Source organism: Dromiciops gliroides, chromosome 3, assembly GCF_019393635.1.
Source record: "Dromiciops gliroides isolate mDroGli1 chromosome 3, mDroGli1.pri, whole genome shotgun sequence".
NCBI classification, from domain to species: domain Eukaryota; kingdom Metazoa; phylum Chordata; class Mammalia; order Microbiotheria; family Microbiotheriidae; genus Dromiciops; species Dromiciops gliroides.
In genome coordinates, this window is record NC_057863.1 from 485,812,294 (window position 1) to 485,837,744 (window position 25,451).

At 36.0% G+C, this 25,451-nt stretch overlaps 1 protein-coding gene across 2 annotated transcripts in view; it reads right to left on the minus strand.

Moving 5' to 3' along the window:
• SGCG (sarcoglycan gamma) overlaps nt 1–15,836 on the minus strand; it is a 331,776-nt gene extending 315,940 nt beyond the window's left edge. For both annotated transcript variants that reach the window (XM_043991638.1, XM_043991637.1), the window contains exon 1: nt 15,345–15,836. In XM_043991638.1, coding sequence (XP_043847573.1) covers nt 15,345–15,398 — 54 coding nt within the window. In that variant the 5' untranslated portion in view covers nt 15,399–15,836. The remainder of the gene's footprint in view (nt 1–15,344) is intronic.
• Between the last annotated feature and the right edge of the window lie 9,615 nt (nt 15,837–25,451).

Genomic DNA, 25,451 nt, shown 5'->3' on the forward strand with positions numbered 1-25,451 from the left:
ACAGAGGGTATAAATATAAATTGTCTTTGATGTGATGATATAAAGAAAATTAAGGACTGAAAAAAAGGAGTTTATGGGGACAAGAGGAAAGGGGAGGTAGAATGAGGTTAATTACATCATATGAAGAGGTGCAAAAATCCTATTACAATCGAGGGGAAGAAGGGAGGGGTAAACGTTATTTCAACCATACTCTCATCAGATTTGGTTCAAAGAGGGAATAACATACGTTCATTTGGATAAAAAAATTATCTTATTCTTTAGGGAAGTAAAAGGGTAAGGGGAAAAAGGGGACTGATAGAAGGGCGGGCAGAAGTGGGGGGAAATGGGTAAAGAAAAGAGAGGGGGCTGATAAAAGGGAGAGCAGATTGGGGGAGACAGGAGAAAGAAGCAAAATGTTGGTGAAGAGGAATAGGGTGAAAGAAGGGGAAAAAAGGACAAAGTGGGTAAATAGAATGGAGGGAAATAGACAGTTAGTAATAACTGTGAATGTGAATGGGATGAACTCTGCCATAAAATGGAAGTGAATAGCAGAGTAGATTAAAAACCAGAATCCTACAATATGCTGTTTACAAGAAACACATTTGAAGCAGAGAGATACACACAGAGTAAAGGTAAAAGGTTGGAGCATAATATATTATGCTTCAGCTGAAGTGAAAAAAGCAGGGGTAGCAATCCCAATCTCAGACAAAGCAAAGGCAAAAATAGATCTAATTAAAAGAGATAAGGAAGGAAACTACATCTTGCTAAAAGATACTATAGATAATGAAATAATATTAATACTAAACATGTGTGCACCAAGTGGTATAACATCCAAATTCTTAGAGAATTTAAATGAGCTATAAGAGGAAGTAGACAGCAAAACTATACTAGGGGGGATCTGAATCTTCCCCTCTCAGAATCAGATAAATCTAGCCACAAAATAAATAAGAAAGAAGTTAAAGAGGTGAATAGAATGTTAGAAAAGTTAGATATGATAGCTATCTGGAGAAAATTGAATGGGAATAGAAAGGGATATACCATTTTCTCAGCAGTACACGGCAGATATTAAAAAAAAAAACAAACCCTGACCATCTATTAGGACACAAAAACCTCACAGTCAAATGTAGAAAGGCAGAACTAGTAAATGCATACTTCTCAGATCATGATGCAATAAAAATTACATGTAATAAAGAGCCATGGAAAGGTAGACTGAAAATTAATTGGTAACTAAATAATCTCATTCTAAAGAATGAATGGGTCAAACAACAAATCATAGAAACAATCAATAACTTCATCCAAGAGAATGACAATAATGAGACAACATACCAAAACCTATGGGATGTAGCTAAAGCAGTACTTAGGGGAAATTTTATATCTCTAAATGCTTACATGAATAAAAAAGAGAAAGAGGAGATCAATGAATTGGGCATGCAACTAAAAAAGCTAGAAAAAGAACAAATTAAAATCCCCAACTAAATACTAAATAGGAAATCCTGAAAATCAAAGGAGAAATTAATAAAATTGAAAGCAGGAAAACTATAGAAATAATCAATAAAACTAAGAGCTGGTTTTAAGAAAAAAACAATAAAATAAATAAACCATTGGTTAATTTGATTAAAAAAAAAGAAAGAAGAAAACCAAATTACCAGTATCAAAAATGAAAGGGGTGATTTTACCACAAAGAAGTGGAAATTAAAGCAACGATTAGGAATTATTTTGCCCAACTGTGTGGCAATAAATTTGACAATCTAAGTATAATGCATAAATATTTACAAAAATACAAATTGCCCAAGTTAAATGAAGAGGAAATAAAATCCTTAAATAACCTCATATTTGAAAAAGAAATTGAACAAGCCAGTAATGAACACCCTAAGAAAAAAACCTCCAGGGCCAGATAGTTTTACAAGTGAATTCTACCAAATATTTAAAGACCAATTAATTCTAATACTATACAAATTATTTGGAAAAATAGGTGAAGAAGGAGTTCTACCAAATTCCTTTTATGACACAAATATGGTGTTGATACCAAAACCAGGCAAACCAAAAACAGAGAAAGAAAATTACAGGTCAATTTCCCTAATGAATATTGATGCAAAAATCTTAAATAAGATATTAGCAAGGAGATTACAGCAAGTGATCACCAGGATAATACACTATGACCAGGTGGGATTTATACTAGGAATGCAGGGCTGGTTCAACATTAGGAAAAGTATCAACATAATCAACCACATCAATAAGAAAACTCACTAAAATCATATGATTATCTCAATAGATGCAGAGAAAGCTTTTGACAAAATACAGTACCCATTACTAATAAAAACACTAGAGAATAAAGGAATAGGTGAAGCTTTCCTAAAAAAAATAAGCAGTATCTACCTAAAACCATCAGCAAGCATTATATGTAATGGAAATAAGTTACAGGCCTTCCCACTAAGATCAGGGGTGAAACAGGGATGTCTATTATCACCTCTATTATTTAATATTGTACTAGAAATGTTAGCTATAGCAATAAGAGAAGAAAAAGGAATTAAAGGAATTAGAATAGGCAAGGAAGAAACAAAATTTTCACTCTGCAGATGATATAATGGTATATTTAGAGAATCCTAGAGAGTCAACTAAAAAAAAATTACTTGAAACAATTAACAACTTTCACAAAGTTGCAGGATATAAAATAAATCCATATAAATTATCAGCATTTCTATGCATGACCAACAAAGTCCAGTAGCAGAAGATAGAAAGAGAAATTCCACGTAAAGTACTTGGGAATCTACCTGCCAAGACAACCCCAGGAACTCTATGAACACAATTACAAAACACTTTTCACACATATAAAATCAGATCTATGTAATTGGAAAAATAGCAGTTGCTCATGGATAGGCAAAGCTAATATAATAAAATGACAATTCTACCTAAATTAATTTACTTATTCAGTGCCATACCAATCAGACTACCTAAAAATTATTTTATGGAGTTTGAAAAAATAATAACAACATTCATCTTGAAAAACAAAAGGTCAAGAATATCAAGAAACTAATGACAAAAAATGCACAGGAAGGTGGGCTAATCATACCAAATCTGAAGCTTTACTATAAAGCAGCAGTCATCAAAACTATTTGGTACTGGCTAAGAAACAGAGTGGTAGATCAATGGAATAGGTTAGGCACAGGAGACAGTAGTAAATTACTTTAGTAATGTACTGTTTGATAAACCCAAAGACTTCAGCTTCTGGGATAGGAACTCAATATTTGATAAAAACTGCTGCAAAAACTGGAGGATCATATGGCAGAAACTAGGCATAGAACAATGTCTTATAGCTTATACTAAAATAAGATCAAAATGGGTACATGATTTAGACATAAAAGGTCATACCATAGGTAAATTAGGAGAGGAAGGAATAGTTTACCTTTCAGATTTATGGAATGGAGAACAGTTTATGACCAAACAAGAGACAGAGAATATTATGAAATGCAAAATGGATGATTTTGATTACATTACATTTAAAAGTTTTTGTACAAACTGAAGCAATGCATCCAAAATTAAAAGAGAGGCAGAAAGCTGGGAAACAATTTTTATAGCCATTATTGGGAACTAAATCTAATTTATAAGAATCCAAGTCATTCCCCAATTGAGAAATGGTCAAAGGACATTTAACAGTCAGTTTTCTTATCAGATTGGGTAATTTTACAATAAAGGAAAATAATAAATGTTGGAGAAACTGTGGAAAAATTAGTCCACTAATGCATTGTTGGTGGAGCTGTGAACTGATCCAGCCTTTTTGGAGAGCAATTTGGAATTACGCCCACAAGGCTATAAAACTGTGCATACCCTTTGACTCAGCAATACCATTATTAGGTCTTTTTCCCAAAGAAATCATAAAAAAGGGAAAAGGATCCACTTTATAGCTGCTCTTTTTGTGGTGGCAAGGAATTGGAAATTGACCAGTTGCCCATCAAATGGGGAATGGCTGAAAACGTGGTATGTAAATGTAATGGAATACTATTAGGCTATAAGAAATGATGAGCAGGTAGATTTTAGAGAAACATGGAAGGACTTACATGAACTAATGCTGACTGAGAGGAGCAGAACCAGGAGAACATTGTACACAGTATTAACAACATTGTCTGTTGATCAACTGTGATATACTTGACTCTTCTCAGCAATGCAATGGTCCAAGATAGTTCCAAAGGACTCATGATGGAAAATGCTCTCCAAATCCAGAAAAGTAAGAACTGTGGAATCTAGATGCAGATTGAACCATACTATTTCTATTATTTTTTTCTTTTTTGAGCTTTTTCCTTTTTGCTCTGATTCTTCTTTCACAGCATGACTAATACAGAAATATGTTTAATGTAATTGTACGTATATAACCTATATCTGTTTGCTTGCTGTCTTGGTGAGGGGGGAAGAAGGGGAGTGAGGGAGAAAAACTGAAACTAGAAATCTTATAGAATCAAATGATGAAAACTATCTCTACATGTAACTGGAAAATAATAAAATACTTTTATGAAAAACAAACAACATCCTGCCCATCTCCACTCCTGATATATATCTTGCTACTGGACCCACATGACTCTGGAGAAGAGAGTGAGGTTGGTGACCTTGCATATCCCTCCCTCATTTGAATCCAACTCATTGCACGTCATGACATCACCCTCCTGTCATGGCCCTCTTTGAAAACAAAAGAGAAACAACAACAATATGTTGTTTCATCATTATATTGGTGACACTATATTCTTGTTGGTTATACCAGAGGAGCATAATCTTTTGTAGTTTAACCATATGGGAGAAGCTCTGAGTACAATATCAACAATAAAAAAATGAGAATCACTCTAGCTAAAAAGAGGTCAATTAGTGGTAAATTATTTGCCAAGGCAACACATGAAATTTAGAACAATATAAAATGGCCTCAGTCTTATTTAGAGCCCTTCAGTTTCTACAGTGATGGTGGCAGAAAGGAGATGAGAGATGAATCCCAAAGTTTTTGGGCAACCTGTATCATGGATAGTAGTTGATAATCTAAAGGTGTGATCCTTATCTAATGACTAATAAGTCAATTTATCATTGGAATTGAACCATGCCGATCTTGACATGCTCAGTATATATTAAACCAGAAGATAAAAGGATGCTATAATACATGGAAGGTGGTTAGCAAATTCTATTTAGAAAGGCATTTGGGGCTACCTGCTCATCTTTAATTGGAGTACTCATAATAAATATTTGCAGAAAAACTTAAATGAAAAATTGCAACATTATGATTTTTAAATTTATTTTTTATTTACAATATTCTTTGTAAAGAATGAAAAGATAGAGAAATTTTACAGAAGGACTCAATGATATTTTCCAACTTAAAGCATTACATATTTTGATATTTAGTGAATTCATTATAAAGGTCTTCACAAAAGATGGCAATGAAAAATATGTGGGAAATATATTCCTAGATTAAGTGATGAGAGAGGCCCATAGAATACACAGAAATCTCATCTAAATCATAAATACTTTTAAAAAAAAGAGAGATTTGTGAGGTGCTGGGCAGGGTGAACATCAAATATAGTTTTAAAATGAAATTGGTTACATTTTCATAGATAGCAAGTGATTTATTACTGATGTGGGAATCATTCCTGAATCAGCTGTCTTTATACTGTCAGACTACTCATCAAAATTAATATAAAACTAAAAGGATAAAAATGAAAAAAAGATGGCAAGTAGCTTAAAAAAACATATCCTGGCCTATTTAATTAAATTATTGGTATTAAAAATGTGAAGAGAATGGAGGAATGAATATCTACAATTGTAACAATTTCTTTGAGACATATAACTGATGTAAATCAATTGTCATAAGGAGATCAAAAAAACCTAGAAACTTCTTCATTCAGTATCCACCTAATCTTTTTGACAAGTAGAGAGATACAGAATCCATTTTCAATATAGGTTTAGAATATGAATTTGCAAAATCTTATAGAGAGGGTGAATGTTTTAACCACTTCAACTCTGTAATTCAATATTATAAAATATTTTTTAAAATGTTACATTTCAAGCCTATTTCCCCTACTCTAGGATTTTTGTTTTTGTTGTTGAGTTTTTCTTCAGTCATGCCTGACTCTTCATGACCCCAGTTTGGGCTTTCTTAGCAAAAACAGTGGTTTGTCATTTCCTTCTCTAGCTCATTTTACAGATGAGGTTATGTGAGTTGCCTAGGGTGACATGGCTACTAAGTGTCTGAGGAGGAACCTTCCTGAGTCTAGGCTGCACATGATCCACTACTCCACCTGGCTGCCCCACTTCAGGATTACTTAGGCTAACTATATCACAAATTGGAGCTTTATTTATATTATCTTTCTTCTGAACAATTACTAAAATTCAAACAAAAAAACCTTTTACACAGTAAAAGATGTTTTACTATGTAATAAAAGAAAACTTCTATAGATATTCACCAATTTAAATACTGCCCTTTTGTTATATTGAATTCAGCTTCCTTTTGTGTCTTGTCTTCTACCAGGAAGCTGTAAGCTCCCTGGGGGCAAGGACTGTCTGTTTTGCGTGTATCTTTACCCTTAGAGCTTGAAAAGTTTCTTGCACATAGCAGGCACGTAACATATGTTCACTATTTCTAAACTGGCTTTCTTTAAAAAAAGAGAGAAAAAGATGGTTCTCTAAGGAAGGAAATCTCCCTCAATAATGAAGGCTTTTGAATTTTTATATTAAAAAATTCTGATTTAAATAGTAATAATATTTAAGCTGACAGTAATGATATTCAAAACAAGTTGCAGGAATTACTCACCTACTGAGATAGTTTTGATACAATCCTGAAAACACAATGATATATGATTCAGTAAAGATTACAATATGAGGGGCGTCAAGTTGTTTGATGAATTTCTTTCTTGAAGAGATAGAAAAGAAAACCCCAAATTATAGGGACAGTGTTGTATAATGGGAAAAGTATTGAATTTGGAGTCAGAAGACCTAGGTTAAGTCCCCAATTCTGATATTTAATACTATTGTGAAAATGGGCAACATTGAACATCTCTTGGTTTCAATTTTCCTGATCTATAAAATGAAGTCAATAATATTTGCATCACTTCCATCAAAGGGTTGTAGTGAAGGATGTTTTCTCAACTCTAAATACATACATTGACATGAATTATAGATTATACTAGTCTATGCATTCTGAAAGGGAAAGAAACTTTTAGAAATTCTATATACTCCTATAATTCCTAGTACAATATCTCACAAATAATAGTTAATTAAATACTTTTGAAGGAATGTATGTCAAAAGTACTTTTGTAAGTCAATTATTTGGAAAGTGGAATGCATTTTCCCATAAACATAATATTATAAATGGTGGTTATGTTGCTAGGCTAGTCATCAAATGCTTATTGAATAATTATGTATCTAAATTACTCTAAATTTGCAATTAAATACAACTAAAGAATGAAAATTCAGCTTTCCACAAAAAGCAATGGATTTTTAGTGTGAGGATAGAGATTCGAATCCTAACTCTGGCACTTATTATCTACCTGGTTGATCTCAGATAAATCACTTCCTCTCTTTAGGTCTCAGTTTCTTTATATGTAAAATGACAGGGTTCAGAATAGATGAAATGTTGAGTCCTTTTCAGTTCTAGATCTAGGAGTCTAGGAAGCTAGGTGCCTATGACTCTCTGGATAAAGCATCTAAAATAATACCTACCTCCCAGTATTGTGAGGATTAATGGTGTAAAGTGCTTTGTAAACACTTAATGTTAAATTAAATTCCAGCTATTTTTATTATTAATAATTCCCTACAAAACACCATCAACTAAGCCTCTACTGGAAAGAAAGTAGAATCAACCCATCACTTCTGGAGTCAACCTGTTCTACTTTTGGACAAATCTAACCATTAGAATCCCCACCCCCTTACATTAATCAATGAACAAGTATTTATAAAACTCCTGCTATGTGTCAGGCACCTTGAACCTAAACCTGCTTCTGAAAATTACATATAATGTTTCTAGTTCTGCCCTTTGGGGAAAAGCAGAAGCCTCATTCCTCTTTTATTTGATTGCCTTTAAAATACTCAGAAGACCATTATAATCTTTATGCCTACACATTTGGTCTTCTCTTTTTCAAGCTAAACTTCTCCAGTTGTTTCAAATGATTCTCAAGTGACAAGATCTCTAGTCATCTCATCACTGAGTCAGCCCTTTTATGAATGTGTTTCAGATTGTCATTGTCCTTCCTAAAATGTGATATACAGAGCAGAACATGATATACTAAATGTCTCAATGAAGCTTAAGTTTGCAATAGTTTTGATCATTGCTACATCATACTGCTGACTCAGATTGATATTTCAGTCCACTGAAGCCTTTAGGTCCTTCCCTAGGTAATATTTTCTATCGATGCATCCACCTATTCTATGTTTGTGAGATTTGTTTTTTAAAAACAAATGTAAAATTATTTTATTACATTTAATTTTATTAGATGCTTTTCATTATTCTAGTCTGTTCAGACCTTTTTAGATTCTGAATGCTAACCAATGTAGACTATCCCTTCCAGCCTTCTATGTTTTCAAGCAGGTTAGGGATAAAATGAAAATTAATTACCAGAAGGCCTTTTTTTTTTTTGTCAAGTTTCTTTTTGGCAATCTGGTGAAGTCTATGCACCTATTTCAGAATAATCTCTTTAAATAATGGAAGCAAATGCTAAATATCAGTTAGTGAAAAAATGTAATTTTCCCCATTTATGTTCATGGACTCCTTGAAATCTATCCATGAACCCTCATGGACATGTTTAAGAATTCCTGCCCTAAACGTTTCCTTCCGGGTTAGCATCGAATAAATTATGACTACTGTTTGGTTCTAGCCATTGAAACAGTTCCAAATACATCTAATCATAGTATCACCTAAGACCATATCTCTTTATGTTGTCCACAAGGATACTATGAAAAACCTGAGCAAAGCTTTGTTGAAAGGTCTAGTTATCTGTCAAGAAAGAAAATTAGTTTAATCTGACATGACCTAGTCTTCCTTAAGTCACATTAACTTTTAATGACCATTTCTTACCTTTCAAAAAGTTACAAACCAGCCCTTTGATTTTCCCAGGAAAATTATAATTCTAGACTTTTGTTGGGAATTGAAGACAAGGTTAACAGCCTATTATTTCTCAGTCACATGCTTAATCTCTCTGTCTCTCTCCAAAACTGAAACTTCACTTGCCTTTCTCTTGTAAGATGGTACCTTTCTTCTTTTCCACAATCTTTAAAAAAAAATCACTGAAAGTGGGGCATCACTCATGGCTGTCTTCCTTCAGTAACTTAGAATATATTTCTTCCAAGCTTGGTGACTTCAACTTATTGAGGGCAATTAATTCTTCTAGCATTATACCAATTAGTCTATAATGATCTTATCCTTGCCAATCCACAGACCATTCTCCTTAAAAGAGAAACCAGAAGAACATATACGTTGAATAGTTGCTATACACCTATCTTTTGATCCTCCTCTTGTCTCCAATATTGCTAAAGAGAAAACAAAACTACTCTTTATTGATACCTTTAGCTTTAATGCTTAGAAATAGCTAAATATGAGCTTTTAATGTTCCTAACACTATTGTTTAAAGCAGAAGATCTAAACCTAGGGTCTATGAACTTAAAAAACATTTTGAAAACTGCATTTCAAAATAATTGGTTTCCTTTGCAACCCTATGTATTTTATTTTACTCATTTAAAATATTATTTTGAGAAGTGGTCCATAAGCTTCCCCAGATTGCTATAGTGGTATATGACACAAGAAATTTCAGAACCCCTGCTTCAAAGTAATGTGGAACCTTTTAATATTATTCTTATTTACCTGTTCTTGTTTCCATCTTCTACACAAATCTTTTTTAAAAGTCTGAGTTTGTCAATGACTTCCCTATGCATCCAAATTGTTCTTGTTGGGGAATTACCCATTTGCTTTTTCTTTGGAACCATACTGTATGTGGATGCAGAATTTCGTTGTTGATAGCTTTCCATTCATAGCTTTCTAATTTCCCCTTGCAGAATATTAGGATTCTACTATGAATCTTTTAAAATCTACTCTTCCCAAATCTGTGGTGCCTAAATTACTATACTTTTCATCATTTCTATTTTAGTAGCCAGTTGTTCCTTGTAACAGGTCCATAAAAGCAGCTCCTTTTATTGATTTTAAGAATGAAATCATCACTAAAGAAAGTCACACATTTTTCAGCTCCATTGCAATTATAAACTCTTTATAGATAACTACAAAATCTGTGCATATAGACCAAGTGCTTCTGAGCTTAATCCAAACCCAGAAACTCTAATTAGTCATACATACTCAGATATTCCATGAGTACCTCAAACTCAACATATCTGAAAGAGAGATCACCATCTTCCTCCTTAAAGCTGTACCTCCGCCTAACTTCTTATTCCTACTGATGGCACCACTATCTTTCACTTACCCAGTCTAGAATCCTTATTCATCTTTGATTTTTCTCTGTGCCTCCCCCTCAATATCCAGTTGTTAATTGCTGTCAGTTCTAACTCCAAAGTATCTCATTTTCCTCTTCACTTATATTGTCAGCCCCCAGTTTAGGCCCTTATTGTTTACATCTTTTCTATGTCTTTTTAAAAATTCCAGTTGGTCAATAAATTCTGATAATTCAGACTAGATACCAATTTGTTTGCATTTGTATCTTGCTATCTAAAAGGTATAATCACTGCTTGGCTGGACTATTCAAATAACTTCTTAATTGGTCTCGCCACTTTTAGCTTTCCCTTTTTAAAATTCCATACACCATATAGCTGCCAATATAAATTTTTTAATAATATCCAAGTCAAACTATATGATTCTCCTCCTCAAGCACCTTCAGTTACTCCCTATTACCTTAAAATTTAAATATTAATTTCTTACCTTAACATTTAAGTTTTTCCCCAATATGGCTACAATGTACCTTTCAGATTTATTTCATACTTTCCCCCTTGATGTACTCTTATGTTCCAGTTAAGCTGGACTAGAAGCTTTTCTCTGATCTCATTATGTACACTGCCACCTCAGTGTATTTCTATTGGCCATTCCCCTATCATACACGTCTGCTCTTCTTTCAAAACTCAGGTCAGGCACCAAGTCCTCCATAAAGCCTTTTCTGATTCTCACTGTCCCTCAGGCAAAAGTATTCTTGTCAAATTTTCCTAGAACACTGACTGAATTTTTCCTTGTATCTCTAAAACAGTCTGCACTGTATCATGCAATAAAGATTAGGAAGTATGAAAAGAGGAGTCCTGGGCGGTTATCAGGGGGGACTTGTTTTTGAATCCTGCCTCTGACCCTTACTTGTTGTGTGACTATGGGAAAAAATCTTTAAAATTCATGAACTTGTGAAATGGAGATAACAACTGTATTAATTAACTCACAGGATTGTTCTGAGGCTCAAATGAGATAATACTCATCACACTGTAACCTGTTATATCAACCAACAAGCCACTGTCCCAGGTACTAAATATATATCAGCTATTATGTGGATTGGCATATGTCATAAGCATTTTCCCACCACAAGCTCCCCCACCCCTGTCCCTCACACACTATTTCAAGTTTTGCGAGATTAGGATTTATATGAAATTTCATCTCAGTTGCTAGGATGATGTCTTGTACTTAGTAGATTCTAAATAATTCACTCCAATTCAGTCAACATTTATTAATCTTGGATGTTGTTGCTGGAAGACAATCATGTTAATTAGGGGAGACTTTTATGGATATTCTGATAGGGACTTCTGGGCATTTTCAAGGGCTTCATAGGTTAATGGCACACTGATTCTTTCTTATGTCTGATTCCACTTAAAAACTTAAAGCTTTCCTTTTTTCCTTGGTACAGATATATTGCTAGAACTTGTCTTACCAAGACTGTGTGATTGTTTTCTGGTTCATAAATGGAATGAAGAGAGGAGCAAAGAGAGAAACAGAATTTCCTGAGGTAGCTCAGAAGGATTTGGAAGACAGGCAAAAAGCAGCAAGGGATGTATGTGTACAAGTGAGATAAAGCTTATCTGAAGTGAAATTAACTAATCTGTCAGAGGTGAAAGATAGAGGGAAAATATGGGGTGGGGGAAGGAACACTGTGTATACATTATTATCCCTGAGAAGGAAGAAATAAAGTGGTTGTGAAAAGGATATTGGACTATATAATTCTCACCCTGGCCACCAAGTGGTGCCACTGGCCCAGGAGAGCTTGGTTGTTGACTGACTTGGGGGATTGTGGTGGTCAGCAGGGCAGGAGATGGAGAGGAGAGGGAGATTTTATACAACTGGGCTTTCAAAAGAATGGAATATTCACAAATCAAGTGCTAGTCACTAACAAATATAAACAAATATCAACTGGCAGAATTCATCTCACAGCTTTAAAATTTAGCATTCTCCCAGGAATACCTTTATTGTGGTCATTGTTTAGCATGACTGCAAACATGACCCAGTCTTTTTGATATTTCGGCCTGTGTGTTGCTTAGTTAGTTCTGTTCGGCTTTACCAATATTGTTTAGTTTTGTTCTAATATCTCATTTGGGTTTTCAATTTTGTTGCTGTTGTTGTATCATTTTGTATCATACATTTTTACTGTTCTTGTTACCAGTAATGATATTAAGTGTCACAGAAAACAAGATTATACACTAGTAGTTTTTCATTTGACTATCCTAAAATTGACATGGAATTTTCAGTACTTTTTCCATTAAAGTTTTTAATTCTTCGTTTAGTCCTGTTCTCTATGACAGGCCATTTAAAATATTATACACACACACGTGTACATGTACATACACATATATACATACTTACATACATACACACATACATACATACATACATACATACAGACACACACACATACCCTCATCAATCAGGGTCCTGGTACACAGGGATTTATGCTTTCCCAGTTTCTTACAATTATGATTTTTCTATCACTTTGTCACAAAATTTCTTTGGACTTCTTACCAAATCTAAATATACTTAAAATGAACACTGAACTTAATTTGTGCAATTTGGAAAATTGGTCAATTAAGAAATTTGCCTGTCATTAAACAAAAGTATAGTTCCTCATTGTTAATCACCTCACTGTATATAATATAAACAGAAAATAAATGACAAAAAAACCCTTGAACTTGACTGTACAGTAATAGCAGCCTGAGTTTCTACAACTTAAAATTAATATTGCCTTTGATGCCATTTCTTACAGTTTCAAATAATGCTTTTCCAGATAAACTATTGGATATTAACAAATTGTAACTGTTCATTAATCCCAAAGCAGAATACAAATATTAGACCACACAACCAAATTGAATGTTAGTCATGCACATCTGAAAGAAATCATCCTTTGGTAGCTTGATCAAAACACCTTCAAAGTCATAAGAAAGTGTGAATGTACTTTCTTATTAGTAATTTTAAGCAGCCTTTCCCAGTAATTAATCAAATATTCCCATAAAATAGCATCTTATTTCCCATTTTCTCAAGCATGTTTAAAGACATTTAAATTTTTACTTTTTTTGTAAAATGTGGTCTTTTGAATAAAAATTACAAAAAACCCCTTATTTTTGATAGCCCCTTATATAATAAATATGTTTTATTTTCTTGGTGTACCATTAATTACTACCTTTTAGTCCATGGGTGTATGACTTTATATGCTACCTTGTAAAGCTCACTTTTTCTGAAATAAGAAGACCTGGATTCACATCTTTTCTTTATTATTCACTATGTTTGGGACATTAGGGAGGTCACACCCACCTCAGTTTGGGGTCTCAATTTTCTCATGTGAGAATAATGGGAGTGTAGGACTACATGACATCTGTTTTCCCTTACACTTCTAGATGTATATTCCTATGATCCCAATCCATATAAGGTTTTTTGTAAACTTAGAGCATTAGATAAATGCCTGTAGTTAATATTATTATCTTTATAATGTATAGAATACATACCACATGCCTAAAGCATGGCATCAAAGTTATCAATAACTCATAAAACAGAATTCCTAAATATACTTTACTATTGTGATGTATGTTATACTGAACATTCTTATTAAAGAACAAAAGATATGATTTTTAAAGATTAAGAGTACTTCAAAACCAACAATAAGAATGAATTATTCACATATAAAGTTGTCAAAACCTCAATTCTAGTTCACTTTGACTTACACACTCATTTTACATAGGTGGATAATTAACGTTTGCCTTAATATCAGAGTCAAAAGAAAATGTTAACACATTAGCCCAAAAACCAGAACTAAAACTACAGGAAAAATCTCAGGTCACAGTTTGAAACCAACCAGATTCTGACAGATTGTACTCAACCTAAAAGAATATTCAAAGAAGCAACCACATATGAAAGATTACCTTTTGTTTTAGAAAAAAATACTGTCATTTCTGTTGCATCTATCTATAATGAGTTTGTTTTCTTCTTTATTAAAAACTAATATTAAAATACTTTACACATACAGCTTCCCTATTATGGTCTGCATGTACAGCACACAGCATTTCTTTATAAATTCTTGTTTCACTACTTCACTGAAAAACTTTAAGTATACCATAAAGTAATTTACCTTTAGTGATAAAAGTATTTCTTAATAAATGTTTAAATCTGCCTTGTTTACCTTTCTATCAACAGAGACAAAATGTAAACATATAATTACCAAGCAGGAAAAAAAAATCTCATTTTTAAAAGCAAAGTTAATTAAGGAAAATGTACATGACCAAGTACTGATCATAATAAAGATGAAATTAGTTCCTCTACTTAATATTCTAAGGGAGCTTTCCTTTTCACTACAAAATACCAGAAACACATTGCAGAACTTTCAACTCACTTGTTTTCTCTTTGGTGCCAGGTATTCCCTCTACCCAAATGTTATAAAAATTCGTCAGCAGCTCAGATAGTGGTCAATGAAACGGTCAGGATAGAGTTTAGAGTAAATCAGTGTTCAGCAAACAAACCAAAGACACACATCCTTGTAAAGGAGATATCTACTTAGCTTTAAATCCATTTACTAGCTCATTTCCCAAATCGTTATAAATCTTTGCCCCCCAGGAATGAAAATAAGATGCCTTAACTACATTTTAAAATCCCTCAAGTGAATGAGAATGATGAATAGCCACGGGGCAGAGGAAAGGAAACAGATGCAAGCAGAGGTGGAGGGTAGACTTTGAAGATGGGGTGGGGAAAGGAGGCGGGACGGGGATTGGTTGAGGGATGCTGCTTAGGGGTTGGTGGGGGAAACTTGGAGACCAGTAGCTTGGTGTGGGAGGGGGGGGGCGTGCAAAGGTGGTAGGAAGAAGAGAGAGGTCAGGTCTGAGAAAGAAGGGAGGAGGCAATAGTGTGGGGAATTGGGGACTGGAGGGAGGTGGTGGATAGCAGCTATTCTCTTCACCTGAAGCACTTCTCGGGGTCCTGGAGAGGAATCATTCACTGCATCTCGCTTCATTCCAGATGGGATCAGACACCCATTCGGCTGCGCAAAGCTTCATTCAGTTCCTTTTAGCACCTTCTCCAGCCGGGGCTCTCGCCTCCCCTTGCGGAGCCCCAGTTTTCCACTCAGTGATCACGGAAGCAGCTCCAGCCCTCGGAGGCGGGAGAGAAGCTCCAGTCCCCGGCGTGGGAGCAGCTCCCCAGAGCCTGGGCTCCCCACATTCCCCCTACAGCTAGGGTGCACACCTCGGTTCTCTCTTCCGCGGGCGCAGCGTGGGGAGGGTTAGTGTCCTTCGAGGAAGTTGGACGAGCTACTAGGATGGGGGGCCGCGCGCCCTCACCGGGCGCACTAAGTGCGTCTTAGCACTGCTCTGGAGCATCCCGCCCTTCGCAGCCGGGAGCTCCGCCAGCGGGACTGACACCTGTGCCCACAGCCCCGGGCTGCCGAGGGTTGCCTCCCCGGGCTGCCGAGGGTTGCCTCCCCAGCTGAGCGGAGCACTCCCATCTCGCCGCGCCGCGCCACTAGCTGGCGCGCGCAGGTCCTCCTTCCGCCACCCACTAGCCACTTTTGCCACGCGCGCCTGCCTCCCCCCAGCCTTTCACGCCCTCTACCCACCACGCACGCTCGCGTTCCCGCGCACATTCCAGCCTTCTTCCCAATGCATATGTACGCGCGCGCGCATTCACGTTTCACACACACACACACACACACACACACACACGCACAGACGTTGCAAGCCTTAGTTTTTTCATTTCTGGGACCCCGCCGTTTGGAGCTTCCTTTGTCGGTGTTCTGTTCCCTAGCAGCGGGAGAGCCAATCCTTGGTACTAGCCATCATCACCCCCAGTGCCTCCGCAGGCCAAATTGCCCTACAGCTTTGCAGTCTCTTTTCCCACTCAGTTCCTAGTCCTAGGTAGGAGTGGACTACTTCATTTTACTATACTGTGCAGTGGACCACTTGTTAGGTTCCCACATTCTTTTTGTGGGGTCTTTTAGAATGTGGAGCTAAACCTATTCCCAAGAACATGGTGGGTCTCTCAAGCAGCTTGTAGGTTCCTTGTTGAGATTTTTCTGAACATTAAGGACAGCATTCGGCCACCAGGAGTCAGCCCACCCGTTTTGCAGGAGCCTCCCTCCAGCCATCTCTGCCTCTGGCTAACTGCAAGTGAGTTATGCTTATCAGAAGATAAGACGATAAGACCTCACTTCAGATCCACTCAAAATTCATTAATACTAAATGCTTAATGTTTGTTTGGAAGCGACTTTATTACTCCTCTCCTAGGCCCCTTCAGCCACCCTGAACAGCTTTTTTTAGTTCTATGTCTCAGATGACTGACCAGCTCTAAAAAAGCTAGAGAGAAAACTTTTCTTTAAATAACTTTCTACTGGATTTTTAAATTATTTTAGGGTAATAAGAATACTTTTACATTTGTTGTTAATTTCACAGGTAAGAAAGCTGAAGCATACAAGTGGCTTTTTTGAAATGTCATAGATTGGGATAATTGCTGTTAGATACATTCTCAAATCTTAGGACACAGTGTTCCTCTAAAACAATCATTTTCAAAGGTATAGGTCAGAAGGGGAGGGGAAGGGAAAATAATAAAATAAAAGTTCCCCAGAACAGTCAGATACAAAGAGTCATTAAATACTTGTCTGCCTTCAGGGATGTTTCAGGCACTTTACAAAGTGATTTGACCAGTTCTCAAAGGATTTGCGATGACAGGCAACACTGATGTGGGTTGACATCAAGGACACGAAGAACATGCTTTTCAATATGTCTCCCAAGTAGTATAAAAGTAATTATGAATTATAAGATTAAGCAAATATGTATTCCTAATAATAATGATGAAATTATAATAATGTATCAATCACGAATATTGCTTCATGAACATTAATTCTTCCTAGTAACCGGGGTTTAAATTAAAAGCTCATGAGAAGCATTACTTTTGCTTTGGTGGGCTCAGGAGGAAAAGACAGGCAAATGTATCATTTACAGGCATAATAAGAAAGGATCTATTATTTTCAATGATCATTGAGTATGAACAAGAGTTTTTGGTTTTTTTTTTTTTTTAAACAGCATCCTGGTTGTGTTCAAAATAATGAAAATACTCTCCAGGGAGCAGATGTATCCCAGAAAACCATATAATACTCAAGGTTACCTTCTCTACAAACCAATCCCCCCTTTCTGAATAGCCTGGCCTTTGCAGAAGAGTAAATTGTGTTAACCTGTTGTTGTTCAGTCATGTCTAATTCTTAGTGACCCTGTTTAGGGTTTTCTTGCCAAAGATATTGGAGTGGTTTGCCATTTCCTTCTCCAACTCATTTTACAGATGAGGAAACTAAGTCAAAGAAGGTTAAGTGACTTGCCCAGGGTCACACAGCTAATAAATGAGTCCAGATTTGAACTGAAGAAGATGAATCTTCCTGACTCCAGGTTTGGCACTCTATCCACTGCACCACCTAGCTACCCAACTACTATAGACTAACTTGATTAAAGTACTAGTGTAATGGCCCACACAGGTGTGAAAGTGATTGTCAATTTTTCAAGGCTTTACCAGCAGAGTATAAGCTCTAAGTAGGTACTACCAAGGTGTAAAGGTGTTGAGGTTGGGCTCAGTAACAGACTGAGCCATCCAATGATCAGCCTATGTGTGTTTAAGGCTGACTGCCATGTGATTAGTTTTTCTCCTAAATTTACTTTCTTTTTTTTTTTTTTTGCAGGGCAATGAGGGTTAATTGAGTTGCCCAGGGTCACACAGTGTTTGAGGCTGGATTTGAACTCAGGTCCTCCTGAATCCAAGGCCAGTGCTTTATCCACTGTGCCACCTAGCCGCCCCCCCTAAATTTACTTTCTAAAGCTAGATAAGTTGAAATCTTCATGGAAATCAAATAAAGCACTTTGCATAGTAGTAGTAGTAGTAGTAGTAGTAGTAGTAGTAGTAGTAGTAGTAGTAGTAGTAGTAGTAGTAGTAGTAGTAGTAGCAGTAGTAGCAGTAGTAGTAGTAAATAAAAAAGGAAAAAGAGAGGAGGTGAAGGAGGAAGGAGAAATAAAAGAGAGAAGTAAATTGTAGGATGCCACTGATTTCAATGTGTGAGATGGAGGGAGGTGTCCATTTCACAAGCAGTGTGGTATATACAGAGCTATGATTATAAGACTTAGCTTAGGGACTGAGTCAAAGATTTGGAGTTGACATCTTCCTTTGAAAGGGATTTCCAAAAGGGGTCGTATGGATATTTCCACATCCTCGGGTGGAGATGGTTATATTAAGCACTTATATATTCTTGACAATAATGGTGAAATTATAATATGACATCCATCAAGAACAGTACTTAATGAACATAAATTCTTCCTTTCAACCAGGGCTTAAATCAAAGGTGTATGACAAGCTCTCTGGCTCATAACAAAAACCCAGCAACACCTCAGAAGTTTATTAGTCTTCATTCTCCTCTTTCCCTTAGAGCCCATACCCATCTGGAATTTGGCAGGAATAATAAGGGCAAAGGTAGAAGGGAAGAGAATAAGCATTTATATAGCAGTGCTAGGCACTGTGCTAAGCACTTTCCAAATGTGAACTCCTTTGGTCTCCATAACAGCTCTATGAGGTAGGTGTTGTTATTATTCCCATTTTATAGTTGAGGAAACTGAGATAAAGAGAGATTAAATGACTTGCCCAGGGTTACACTGCTAGTAAGTGTCTCAGGTCAGATTTGAATTCAGGACATCCTGACTCCTGGCCTCACATTCTATCCCCAGTGCTGTCTTCAAGCTGTAGACACAAAGATTCCAGGTAGACACTGATATTGCCTCTGAAAGGTTTTACATTTTCTGATAATAAGATAGCTATGTTTACATACAGGGTTGCTAAAGTATAATGTCAGTGTTCTTTCAACAACATTTATTAAGAGCTTATTATATGTACTGTTATCTGTACTATTTTGTGCTAGAGGCTGGGGAAATAAGGGGTAAAAAGGCTTCTAATAGGTTATTTAATTCATTAAATGGGAGACAACTTCTGGAAGACTTCATGGAGGAGGTAGCCTTGGATCTTGGGTCTTGAATATGGATTTCAATCTATATAAATGTAGATGGATGACATTCTAGGGCATGAGAGATGGTCTATGTGAGTTCATGAGGGTCAGTTCAAAATCAGAAAATGGCTATTATTGGTCCAATTTGGCTGGAACATAGACATCATAAAGAGGAGCAGAGTAAAATAGGACTGAAAAGGTAAAGTTTTGTGAACTGCATCAGATAATATCCTTCGATGCCAGGTTAAATATTTTATTTTTAGGGGCAGCTAGGTGGCGCAGTAGATAGAACACCAGCCCTAGAGTCAGGAGTACCTGGGTTCAAATACGGCCTCAGACACTTAACACTTACTAGCTGTGTGACCCTGGGCAAGTCACTTAATCCCAATTGCCTCACTAAAAAAAAAAAAAAAAGATTTTATTTGTAATATGAGAGGCAGCTATAACATGATTGATAAAAAGCTGGCCTTATAGCCAACAAAACCTGTTTTCAAATGTTATTTTGGACACATGGAGGCTGTGTGGTCTTCGGTAAGTCATTTAATTCTCAATTTTCTAAGTACAACTCCAAGATTATAAGTAAATTGTAGAGGAAATTTCTTCTTTCTCCCCTGAGTGTTTTCGTATAATAATGAAAACTCAGATTCATTTCTTACTCCTTATCTTATTTTAGAGGCAATGAGGAGTCAGTGAATGTACTCAGTGGAGTGGCCCATGTTTTGGGAAGCTTAGATAGGAATATGAAAAATGGATTTAGATATGGAAGACATTGGACACAGAGAGACCTTTTAAGAGGCCATTACAATAGTCCATGCTAGAAATTATAAGGGCATGAATTAGGTTACTGGTATATGAATGGAAAGAAGATCAGAGTCATAAGAGATTCTGGAAGTAGAATTAACAGGACATGACAATTAATTGGATATGGGTCTGAGCAAAGGGATGATTTTTAAAAACAAATTATCTTCAAATTATGTTTCTGAAGGACTAAAAAAATGTTAAGATCAAACGAAATAAGGAAATGAGATAAAAGAACAGATTTAGGGAGCAAGGTAATGGGAGTGATTTTTGATAGATTGATTTTGAAATGAGGAGAGCAAGACATTTAGGGGTTCAGGAGGGACTAGAACTCAGGGAAGAGGTTGGGGAAAAGTATAGATTTAGACATATATGTCATATCCCCATGTAGAATGTAAGCCCCTTAAATGTAGAGACTGCTTTAATTTTGTCTTTGTAGCCCCTGATTTCATATGCTGGGAGTCTTTACACTACAGTTTAGTGGAAAGAAAGGTATATTTGGAATGAGGAATTGTTTTGTTGTTATTTTTCAGTCATTTCAGTTGTGTCTGGCTTTTTGTGACCCCGTTTGTGATTTTCTTGGCAAAGATACTGGAGTGGCTTTCCATTCTTTCTCTGGCTCATTTTACATATGAGGAACTGAGGAAAACAGGGTTAAGTGACTTGCCCAGAGTCACACAGCTAGTATGTGTCTGAGACTGGATTTGAACTTGGGAAGAAAAGTCTTCCTGACTCTCGGCCCATCACTCTATCCACTGAGTAACCTAATTGCCTCTAGAATGAGAGAATCTGAATCCAAATCCTAGCTTTTTCACTGTGTGATTTTGAACAACTCATATAACTTTTCTGGGCCTCAGTATCCTTATCTGAAAGGAGAGGTGATTGGACTAGGTGATTTCTAAGGTCCCTTTCAGATCTATAAGCTATGATCCCATAAATGCTAGGTTCTTAATAAACTGTGGGGACCAATTTTTAATTGGGGAGTGTTAGCTAAGCGGCTTGCTGCAATATTGGGGCAAGGAAGGAGACCGGCAGCCTCCCTCAAAACAGAACAGGATTTATTTAAACAAGAATGAACTTAAAAAACACACACACACACACACACACACACACACACACACACACACACAAACAGGATCAGTAGGATCAAGGGAAAGGAAATAAAATGGGGAAAGGGAAAATATAGAATCTGAAAAATACCACTGCCCAGGAATCTGCTAAGAATACACAGCAGAGCTCCTGTCGCCTTCCAGCTTCCAGCTAGAATGGCGACTTCTCCCCATTCCCAGAAACCTCACACAGCCCCCAACCAATTGTCTGGCTGCTCTGACAGTCACATGACTGCCCTAACTAGGCTTCCAATCATTATAATATTGCCAGGCTCATGTAGGCGTCAGTGAGTGGTGATGACTTGAGGTGCCAGTGCCATGGCAACGGCTACAACCAGTGGGTGGAGCACCGTGTGGTTTGTGGAGCCCCAGGCCAGTGCATGCCAAGGCATAAAAACCTCAAATAACAATTAATTCTTTACAAAATATATGTTAAATTCACAAAAGGGTTATCATTGAACTTGGGGTATGAAATTATGTGAGATTCAGCATTTCTGTTAGTGTTTTGTTACTTTGACATTCTATTATTTGCATGCTACAATAATTTCTAGAATGGGGTTAACCCAGAGGAGTTGTAGCAATAAAGTACCGTCATATTGAAGACTTACTTGTCCTGTGCCAGTTTCACTGATCCTGACACAACAAAGATCTCACCCCTCCAAGCTACTGTAAAATTAAAAATAAAAAAAAAGTAAAGTAGCATCCTGGCATTTGACAGTCTAAGAATGTTTTCAGGGCCTGATGGGCACTTATTAGTCCATAGTTATTATTGCTATCCCTCCATGTAGTCTTACATTGTATCTTTTTGAACCAAGTTTAGATTATTGTGTGAGCATGTGTTTACATACAGGAGTTATAGCCTCAGATGTGTCTATATGCAATGTAATAAAAATTATCAATCTCGTTGTGATAATAGTTAATAATTATATAGCACTTTCTTTTTCAAGGCACTTGAAATACATTATCCTCATACCACCCTGTAAAATAGGTGCTAATATTCTTCCCATTTTACAGATAGGGAACCATGCCCAGTGTCACACCAGCTAATGTGTCTAAGGTAGGATTTGAATTCAGGTTTTCTTGATTCTAACTCTAAACATGGCACCACATGGCTGAGTAAAATTTTATTCTAAGAAATTTTAGTTGAGCATAAAAGTGTAGTGGAGAGTTTTTCAGAAGACCTGCCTTCCCTACTGCAAGTTAGCCATAAGAGTTTCAGTCATTCACTGAAATTTGGAAAACCTCTTTTCCCTCAACTGTAAACTGAGGCAGTTGGGCCAGATCAAGGGCATCCAGGGTATTTTTTAAATAGTGCATCACATGATTCCATATTCTACCCACTCTGGACTACTAGACCTACCTCAATCTCATCTTTCCCTTTTCCCATATGTATATGCCTCATAATTGGACTATCCTCTCAATAAACTTTTTCTATTGAAATCTTTCTCTTTTCAGAACTAAGCTCACTTCCTCTATGAAGCTTTTCCCTGATTTCCTCAGCTGTAAGAGATTTAATTGTTCTAATTGTACTTTGTGATTTGCTCTTCTCATATTCAATTATTTGTTTTAAAATTTGATTAAATTTGGTTTTAAAATTCAACAAATTTATTTTTTCTCCCACTTTATCCCCCATTATTATAAACAAAAACAAATTCTTATAACAAATATGTATAGTGGAATAAAACATATTTTGGTTTTGGTCATTTTTAATAAGGGTTTTTGTTAATCTGTCTTTCCTAATATTCCCTTCCACATTTAACAAATAAAAATAAAATCCTTCTCTATATATGCATATATATATATATATGCATATATATATATATATGTATATATATATATATATATATATATAAACACACAGACACACACACACATACATATATACTACATAGTTCAGGAAAACAAATTCCCACATTAGACATGTCCAGAAAAAAAAAAGTCTCTGTATTTTAAATTCATGGTCTCTTTGTCACGATGTGAGTAGAATGTTCCATTTTCATTCTTTTGAATTCATGCTTTGTCATTTTGTTGATTAGAGCTCTAAAGTATTTCAAAATTGTTTTTCTCTATAATGTTGTCATTGTATAAATTGTTCTCACTTTCTCTATCAGTTCATAAAGATTTTCTGAAGCTTTCCATTTCATCATTTTTATGGAATAATAATTCATTATATTCATATATCACAATTTGTTCAACAGAATTTGTTCAGCCATTCCCCAATAGGAAGATCTCTCCTTATGTTCAGATTTTTGGCTAATATATATGTATATATAACATATTATTTTTATATGTATTAATATTCCTGTTTCATATTCTAGGTAAATTTATATAACATCAATATAGTATTCATTATATGTATATGCATATATGCATGTATGGATATATGTGTATTTTACATATACATATATGTATATATGTGCATGTGTATACTTTGTAACTTTCTGGTTATAGTTTAAAATTTCATTACAGAATGACTGGACCAATTCATTAGTTTACCAACAATATACTAGTTTTCTTGTGTGCTTACAGATGCTCCAATATTTGTAATTTCCCCCTTTTATCATTTTTTTGCAAGTTTGATAAATGTGAGGTGGAAATACAAAGTTGCTTTAATTTGTTTTTCTCTAATTATTAATGACAGAGTAAACTGAAATTCATACATCATAATAATGACTGTTAGCTTATATTCCTTGCTTTGAAAGCTGCTTGTTCATATATTTGACCATTTGGGTGTGTGCGTTATTCCCATCTTGAGTCCCCTCTGATGAGGTTAAGGTCTTTGAGCTAATTCTGTGTTCTAATTTTTTCTTCCTCCCTCCTCAACTCTCCCTATGAAATCAAGCAATTCAATATATGTCGTACATGTGCTGTTATGCAGAACGTCTTCACCTTTCTCAAAAGTGTTTTGCTTTTTGCAGCTCCCTCCCCTAAACTTCCCTTCCTTCCTTCCCCTCTTCTTCCTCCCCCTCCCCCCATCTCCTATCCCTTCCACTCTTCCTCAGGGCAAAAATACATTAGTATACCCACTTGAGTATGTATGTTATTCCCTCCCTGAGCCAATTCCAGTGATAGCAAGGTTCACTCACTCCCCATCTCCTTCCCCCTATTCCCCTACCCTCCTCCATAAGCTTTTTTCTTGCTTCCTTCATGTGAGCTACCTCTCCCCTTCCTCCTCCCCCAGTCCATTCCTCCTACCACTAAACCCTATTTTAAAGATGTCATCATGGGTTAGTTAGGTGGCACAGTAGACAAAGCACCAGCCCTGGGTCCGGGAGGCCCAGAGCCCAAATCTGGCCCCAGACATAAGACAACCCACCATGTTTGCTCCACAAAGAACAAGGATACACAAAATATAAATGCTTTATAATTACCATCCCTTCATATTCAGTTCAGACCTATGTCCCCTGTGTATTCTTTACTGAAAAAGTTCTTATGAGTTTGAAGTATTATTTTCTCATGTATGAATGTAAATGGTTTAACCTTTTAATGTCCCTTGTGGTTTCTTTTTCCTGTTTACCTTTTTATGATTTTCCAGGGTCTTGTATTTGAAAGTCAAATTTTCTATTCAGTTCAGGTCTTTTCATCACAAATGCCTGAAAGTCCTCTTTTTCATTGAAGTCCCATTTTTTCCTCTGAAAGATTATATTCAGTTTTGCTAGGTACATGATTCTTGGCTGTAGTCCCAGTTCCTTTGCCCTCTGGAATATCATATTCCATGCCCTCCGGTCCTTTAATGTAGATTCTGCTAGATCTTGTTTTATCCTTATTGGAGCACCACAGTATTTGAATTCCCTTTTTCTAGCTGCTTGCAATATTTTCTCCTTGACCTGGGAGTTCTGGAACTTGGCTATAATATTCCTGGAGGTTTTCCTTTTGGGATCCCTTTCAGGAGGTGATGAGTGGATTCTTTGAATTTCTATTTTACCTTCTGCTTCTAGAATATCAGGGCAATTTTCCCTGACAGTTTCTTGGAAGATGATGTCTAAACTCTTATTTTGGTCATGTTTTTTAGGTAGTCCAATGATTTAAAAATTATCTCTCCTGGATTTAATTTCCAGGTCAGCTGTTTTTCCAAGGAGATATTTCACATTGCCCTCTATTTTTTCATTCAATTGGATTTGCTTTACCTTGT